The sequence below is a fragment of the Lepisosteus platostomus genome, chromosome 27, assembly GCF_059453375.1.
Source record: "Lepisosteus platostomus isolate fLepPlt1 chromosome 27, fLepPlt1.hap1, whole genome shotgun sequence".
NCBI lineage: Eukaryota > Metazoa > Chordata > Actinopteri > Semionotiformes > Lepisosteidae > Lepisosteus > Lepisosteus platostomus.
In genome coordinates, this window is record NC_142637.1 from 3,619,354 (window position 1) to 3,627,774 (window position 8,421).

Consider the following 8,421-nt stretch of genomic DNA (forward strand, 5'->3'; position numbering starts at 1 on the left):
TCTGTTTCTCTTTCAGAAACTACAGTAATAGTTACCTACTGTCTCTACAGACCTCAGGACTCCAGAGAAGAGACATGGTGCAGGCTCAAGGCTGCAAATTAACTGATTTTAATCAACACTTATAACAGTCTGAAGCAAGCCTCCTTAAAAAATTGATGTCATGTCATTCCTGGGAGGCTGGCAGCCGTCACTCAAAGCTTACAATAGAGGTCGCTGTATTGATCTTGGCAAAAACTTGAAAGTACAAAAGTAAATAAAACTTAAATCATTAATAGAGAAGAGTCTCATGTGTCCTGCATGACAGAACAAAGGTTTCAAACAAGTAATTATCTGATGGTGGTTACTGGTGTTGCGTTTATAAAGTTTCTTTGCTCCAAAATAACTTCACATGTATAGAAGAGGACCCATGTCACCCAGCAGTGAAGTGTAGCACTCACCTAGGCGACAGCCAGCAGCCCCAGCGCACATCATGTAATTGAGAGAAATGAGAAATTACTACACTAACTGAATTAAGGGGGAACTTTATTTAGGCCAGGTTTTGCAAGGCCAAGGTGGAATTTAACCAGAACACCCATTAATGTAAATCTAAATCTTTAATGATTAAGTAGCCATGACCTCTGTTCAGTGTCTTATCCGAAAGACAGCACCTCCTCCAGCACTGTGGTTCCGGCTACCATACTCGGGCTTTTTGGTTTGGAATTTCTGGTGCAGAGGAAAGAGCAACACCTGCTGGTCCACCACTCAGAACAGCAACCTGGTTTTCCTTAGGAGACTGGGATGGGAGTATTTACTCAGTCCAGCTTTGCTTAGTTCTTGAAATCTGATGAGATACACTGTGTTAAACATTCACATTCACAGGGACATTTACTGATCCAGGCAACGAAATACAGTCCATAATACAGCCTCTACATTTGGAGGATAGAGGGTCACCAAGCTCTATAAAAGCATTAAAAGCCAGTATCGTACTCAGTGAATTTCTCTAGACAGGTAAAAAAAACAAAACAAACAGCAATAGTTTAATAATTTTCAATGTATTTTGAGGAAATATAAAGTCAGAATATATTCAATATATAATTCTGTTTGTGTATGTGTTGCTTTTGCATTTACATTTTACAATGTGTAAACCCTGACTCTTCATAGGGTGCCAAGTGGATTGTCATCTAATGTGCAGAACCAAGGGTTATTTAGCAAACCTGCAGAAAGTAATGCAGCTGAAGGACAGTGCAAACTATATATAAAATAGACATAAACAGTTTACAAAAATCTAAATCAGATCTCTAAACTTTCTTTTGCTGTTATGTCTTTTACTCTATTCTTTAATGATTATTTCCAGAATGGTGCTGTCAAAACATGCACAGCATTCACAAAGGTTAATCAAGCTGGGCTCTGGGTCATCCTTTGAGGAACTGATGGACAAGTCAGACTGACTAAGAGTGAGCTGCAGAGATTCCACCTCCTTCAGGTCTCTTTCACTGGTAAATTTCCATTCCTCTCTCACATTCTCACGACACCAGCATGTGCGTCTCTGTCAAAGTCACACACTGCCACCTGCTGGCAGACCCTTCGCTTTCCTGATTTTCAATGTCATTTCTCAAACCGTAGGACAGAAACTGAAGCTTGAAACAACAAAAGCACAGCTTCAGTCTTGCAGCACAGTCGATTGTCACCTGCAGAGCTCTGGATCTCAGTTTACTGTGGTACAAGTGATAAAAATCAATCCAATTCAGAAGTAGATTTACGCAATACTCCCTCAGGAACTTTACAGAGGTCTGGAGGGATGGGCAGAAGCCGACATGAATATACTACTTCAGAATCCAAGCCAAACTCATTTCTTTAATGGCTACAGCGTGGATGAAGTGGGAAGGCCTTGCATTTGTTACTGAGGACTCGATCCGAGAAAAGTCCTTCTGCGTCACACGTCCCTCGAATCCATCCATCCATTTTCCAACTGCTTTTACCTATTCGGGAAATCGGTTTCCAAGACAAGGGAAAGCCGGAGCCTCAGCATGCAATAGGCGGGTTACACCCTGGCTGGGATGCTAGTGCATTGCAGGGTGCATACAGACACACTCACACCAGGGTCAGATTTCCCAGAAGCCAGTTAACGTGCAATAATTTGGACTATGGGAGGAATCCAGAGCACCCAGTGGAAACCCACGCAGACCCAGGGAGAACATACAAACTCCATGCAGGCAGTACCTCAGATATAGAATTGGACCCAGGACCCCAGCGCTGTGGAACAGTAATGCTAACCCCTGTAGCACTGAGCCACTCCTTACTTGCATTCATCCACCTTTTAACCACTTATTCCAATTCACGGTAGAGCCTATCCCAGCAAGCGACAGAAGTAAAGCAGGATACACACTGGACGGGATGCCAGTCCATCACAAGGCACACACAGACACATTCATGAGCACGCTCACACCTGTGTTCCTAGAGGCCAATTGCCCTACAAGTATTTGGAGTGTGGGAGGAAACCAGGGCACCTAGAGAAAACCCATGCGAACATTACAAACTCCACACAGGGAGAACCCCAGGTCTGGAACTGAACCCAGGGCCCCAGCGCCGCGAGGCAGCAAAGCGAACCACTGTGCTACTATGCCGCCCTCAAACCTCACTTATCACTCCTAAAAAGTCGGTTGTGTTGGGGTTCCACGACAGGGATCCTGTATTCTTGGGACATGCAATGACTGTTATACAGGAAGGAAACAGCCTGTCTGGCAAAACTGGTAGAACACACAAGAACTCCAGTGTAGTTTCTAGCTACCAGGCATTGTAACAGTATCTTAGTCAAGATGTATACCAACACAATTCTGTACGTTCTGCTCTGTAGACGTAGCGTTTCCTCTGAAATGTGTCTGGTTAGTTCTGTCCCCCAGGCAGATCTGAAAATCTGAATCTCTGCAAAGAAAGCAGACCCTTTGCTCTTCTACTATACAGGAGCCACAGTACAGTTAGAAGTCAGTGCCTTTACTTGTAAGCCAGAGACGCGTCATTAAGTCTTCAAGTTTCCGATTCAGGCACTCACACTGCGCTGACAGGAGTCTTTTAGGAAACACCCAGGAGGCAGTGGAGGACACAGAACACAAGCTAGCGTCCAAAGAAAAACAGCGAGCAATGAGAGGAGTCCCTGTGATGATGAATAAGTTAAAACAATTCGCACTCAAATCAAAACAGGCCTGAAGACCAGGATCTGGGCTCGGTTTAATTTCAATCATTATTAGAAAACATTTCCAGGAGATCAGAGGTCTAGCTTTTACTTATTAAAATCCTGAGGGTTGTAATTTAAATTACAAATAGGTTTTTGGAGTTCAGCAAAGAGCAGAATTTTTATCATAACTTCATGAGCAGGCAAGCGCAAAATTAGAAAGTATAAAGATTCACCAATGAGACAGTAGCAATACCTCCTGTTCTAAGCCCATATTAAAACATCACTTATCTAGGACTTAGGTGCTAGGACAGTACTGTACATTTAATACTTGTTTAAGAGCATTTCAGAGACCCATTATGCCTCATGTACTCAACCACAGGCTTTCATTCTCTCAATTATGTCTACAGTAATTTGAAATGGATTTGCAAGCAAAATGTAAAATATTGGCCCAATTCATTTAAAGACTTAAATATAAAGTGTAAATTTTGCTTTTCACGCTGTTGAATCCAGTAGCTTTACAATGACTCCTGACTATTTCCTCATAATGTGCTTTCAGAAGTATGTTAAAATAAATGGTGCAAGGAACAGCAAAAGCAAATAACCTAAGCAAAGACAAAAACAGCGAAAAGACTAAGAGGACAGAAAAAGTAAGAAGAACAAAATGGTGTAAAAGGATTAAAGATTAAGATGGGCAGACAAAACCTGGGCTCACAAATGTTTGTCCTTATCAACTGGGACAACTGACAGTTATCTTAACACGTATACAACGAATATGGAACTGCCACTTGTTGGGGAAAAAAACAAGATTGAGAGACAATGGCATGTTCCTCTGAGACGTTCATCACTTGACACACCACAAGTTCCACAGCGCAGACAGGTGCCGCTGTTCGCCAGAAAGTTTGTCAGAAGACGCTCTCTTGTAAGTGCTGGCTGTCACAGAAAACAATGTTCACTTCAAACAGAGAGCAAAAAGGCCGGACGTCTCATCTTGCAATAAAAAAATGCTAGCTACCTTCTTAAACCACATTAAAGGGTGACTGTTTGAAAAATGCGAACACCTGCACTCCCCTAAACTAAGCTGTAAAGTACCTCTGTTGTAAACTAACAAGGTCAGAACATTGCTGTGCAAATGCGAGAAGCCACAGCACAGTACAGTGTAGCTTTCTCATTAATAAGGCCCGTCATAGAGCTTTGACAACACTTCTGTCTATGTTGAGTGTTATTTATATCTTACACAGCCAACCTATATTACCACAAACACTGTACTGAAAAAGGATATACTGGTCCTGGCATAGATACATTTCAATCTTAACACTGAATGGCAAATGCCACAAAATAAATATCCAGGTGTGAAACATTCTTAGAGGCGCTGGTCATCCTAAATAAAGACCCAAAGTGACATTACACAGGTGATCCATCATTTAAACATGAAGTAATTGTGTCTAATTGAACTCTACACAGTTAGAGCTTCTTCTGGAAGTGTCGTAAGGGTGTTCGGAAACAGCCTATCCCACCAAACAGCAGGCACAAGGCAGATTAAACCTAGAGGGGACACCAGTCCATCGCAGGGCATACACACAGACACAGACATGCGCTCACCCACACCAAGGGCCAATTTTCCAAGAAGCCAATTAACCTATCAGTATGTCTTTGGACAGTAGGAGGAAACTGGAGCACTAGGAGAGAACTTAAACTCCACACAGACAGCACCACAGGATTTAACCAGTGAGGCAGGAATGCTAGCCACTGCACCACTGTGCTGCCCTGGGTTCAGAATCATGAACACTTGAAAACAAAAAGGAGAGAAAAGAAATTCTTCACCCTACTGTGCTATTCTTATGGTCTCTCGCTGTCTTCACAGTTTTCAGAGAAAAGAATGATGAATGTGTCTGTGCTGCATGGTGCCCTGTTTAAGCACGGGGCTCAGTACCTGGCGAGGCTCCAGACCAGGGCCAGATTGTCCTTGCCCCCGGAGATGAAGTGGCTGCTATCGTCAGTGAAGCGCAGACAGCTCAGGTCCTGGTAGTGACGGTTAAGGATTGCCAACAAGTTGCCCGTGGACACCTGGAACAAATCAAGCGCAGCACTCAAACATGGAAAGACAGAAAATGTTAGCATTTTACAAACTGTCTACTGCGAATGGCCAAAACCTGCAATCCTCAAGTGTTTAGAACATGCGCTTCTCTTTTTAATGATACCTGTCGGCTTAAACTGCAACAGTGGTCATTCAGAAACTGTGAATATCTCAACCAGAGCATATTAGTTCCTTGTATTTATAGAACCCATTGGATCCAAGCTAGCTACACAAATAGGAGGGGCTCACTTCCATCATTTGAGTGCAGCCCCCCACTGGATCATTCTGCACCAGCACACAGCACAGAGGAGTGCAAAATTACTTTAACTGGAATAAGGAGGGACTTTAGGCATCACCTACTGGTCCACCAGCATGATTTACAGTCACAACCTCTTTTTCCTTTTATATCCCCCACTGAACAGGCCCAGGCTTGCTTAGCTTCTGAACTATAACAAGATCAGACCCAGGGTGCTTCCAATACCTGCACAGTATTGCATGCACCATCATTATTAGTCGCAAATGATCTTTTGGGCAATAAACACGTCATTTTCAACAATTCATCAACAATTCAGCAGCGCATACTCATCTATATTTCATTACTGATATACAGTAACTGTAGCTACTACTGCTCTGTCTTACAGTTCACCTTGTTGCTCATGCAGTATTTTCAACTCACCCCCTGCAGATTCACAGGCGGGACTGAAGGTTAGTGGTTTTGCTATCTGGCCAAGTGCTATTTTCACTTTCATGAATCCTGTCCAGAGAAAGCTACTAAGTGACTTAACCAGGTCCGCTCTTTCTCTGACTACTCCACATAACTCTATCACTGCTGTTTCTGTCCTTAACTGATCATAGCTTCACAATCAGTTTCCCGTTCCATCAGCCTCACAGTTGAGTACAAACCAGCTGTGCCCAGCTAAAGAACACTGAGGCACTTCTTCAGCAAAGGCTCAAATACCAAGGATCCACCTTTTTAGGGTTTGCACTCATCTTTTAAGTACCTTATTTGTAGTGTGAACTATAGTGAACAGTGACTTTTGGCAGCACTTATTTGATCTGAAAAAAACCAAAGGCAGACCAAAGACAAAAGCAAATTCTAGACTTTGGAACTATCTTTTCCATTTTAATAGACCTAAAACACATTAACAATATCAACGGTATCAGCAGGTCACTTAACATCTGTCAACCATTTAGTTCAATACTAGAGCAGCCTCCTTTTCAAAGCTGAGCCGTGCAGTGCAGAAGCTGCACAGATGCGGGCCGATACAACTGTGCAACATCATGCAGCAACCCTTCCAGCATCAGGTGCAAGCATCATCAGAACTCTGTGGTGGTCTTGGCAGTACGGAGACACTCTCTGCAACAGTAATACAGCCAAGCTATGCAGCTGTAGGCAACACCTCTTACAGGGCAAGTAATTCTTACCTCCCACAGGTAGATGGCCTCAGCAATCCCTGCCAACAGGTACAATCCATTGGGCGACGCGGTCAGGCATGTCACGACCCCAGGGCACACAATCTTCTGCTGCAGCTGGTCCTAGAAAGGATATAAACAAGAACTACACAATCAGCCACAGCACAGGTGGCACTAAAGAGTTAATGAGTGAACATATGACTAATTTCTTTGTGTCCATTAAAGGATTGGTCAACTTTTCTTACAGTACGATTTTCTGTGACTGAAGGAGGTGTGTCAGTCATTACATGTTAGTAATAACGTATTGAAGCATTTAAAATTGTGGCTTTGGAAATGACTAATCTAATTTACTACGCCTCAGCTAAATCCTAGAATTCAGAACTAAATCGTACCTAAGCATCAAATGAGAAGTAAAAAGGCAAACCTCGGGAAACAATGGTACATGCACAGGAGTCAGTCAGCCAGCCTGGAGGCTGCACACTGGTCCGACGTTCGACCAAAGCGAAACAACACGTTTATTGGGTAAGTGGACGTTGTCAAGTGTACAAAAGCTGCCTCCCCTCTCGAGATCTGAACCCACAACCTTCTAGTTAAGGGTTCAGAGCCCCAAACACTGCTGCCGAAAAATGTGCTCTCCACTCGGTAGGAGCACGTATCGATCAACACCTGCCCGGGACTGCACGGTGCTGACTTGGACACTTTTTTTGGACCCCGTGTTGATATCAAGCTCTCCTTTTAAAAAAGTTCTTAAAGAACCCACGACCCATGAGACCGTTAATTACCTTCCTCTGGACTTCCCAAACACTGATGTAGTTCTTGCCGAGCTGGGCACCCAGAATGTACTCCCCGTTCAGAACAGCTAGGGTTCGAGGCGAAGTGTTGCCGCCTCGGTACGTGAGCAGGTTGGTCCAGGAGTGGAGCTCATAAACCGCGCAGTTCCACAGCTGCCCAGACGAGTCGGCACAAACCACTACTTCCATGGGCGCCGCCATCTTGACTCGCTCCCCATTGACAACAGCGGACCAGGAAGGGGAGGGGCAACTGAGTAAAGTCTCCTCCTTTTCCGGCTGCACTCAGCGTAATAACCAACCAACCAATGTGTTGGCAAGTACCGAGGGTAATAATGATGTTTTTATTATTAATCTATTCATTATTTTGGCTAAATACTTAATCCACAAATGTAATTGCTCTAATATTGCTCCCTCATTCATGCTTTTAAAGTTGAATTCCTTTTTTTATTTAAATGCTATTAGAAATGTAAAGAATCAAAAGGCAAGACATACAGTACAATGGAAATATGTCAAAAGTATAATTTTTAGTTTTTGCATTTGTGAATTCCTCTGGCTGTGAATTGTCTATTTCTGTATCTATTTCAATATTCTCTCTCCTTTTTTTTTTGTATTTCTGGTGTTTAAATAAAAACTTATTTAAAAAATACAGAGGGTAATAATGAACACAATCGCCGTGACTTTTAGATAGTAAAGACTAGAAAATAATGTATTTTCAAACAGACCTGCTGCTGATAAATTACTTAAAAGGTTTCATTATAATATTTTGTTGCTGTTTTAGATGTACGTTTTTGGTGTTTTTTATTCTCCTGTACTCACAGTGCGATTTGCTAAGGGCAATAGGAATGCACTAATAACAATACAATAACAAAATTGCGCCTTTGTGAGGAACTCATCATCGATATATATTAACACAATTTAAAAACATAACCAATACAATCTGCAGTGTTACATGCCTCAATTTATTCTGCAGTTTGCGTTGACTGACAAAAGTT

At 42.7% G+C, this 8,421-nt stretch overlaps 1 protein-coding gene across 1 annotated transcript in view; it reads right to left on the bottom strand.

The window, feature by feature from the left end:
• wdr18 (WD repeat domain 18) overlaps window positions 1-7,667 on the bottom strand; it is a 54,187-nt gene extending 46,520 nt beyond the window's left edge. Inside the window, exons 1-3 of the mRNA XM_088621666.1 lie at window positions 7,421-7,667; window positions 6,651-6,761; window positions 5,082-5,215 (exon numbers count right to left, since the gene is read on the bottom strand). Of these exons, the coding sequence (XP_088477792.1) occupies window positions 5,082-5,215; window positions 6,651-6,761; window positions 7,421-7,630 (455 nt within the window). The 5' untranslated portion in view covers window positions 7,631-7,667. The remainder of the gene's footprint in view (window positions 1-5,081; window positions 5,216-6,650; window positions 6,762-7,420) is intronic.
• Between the last annotated feature and the right edge of the window lie 754 nt (window positions 7,668-8,421).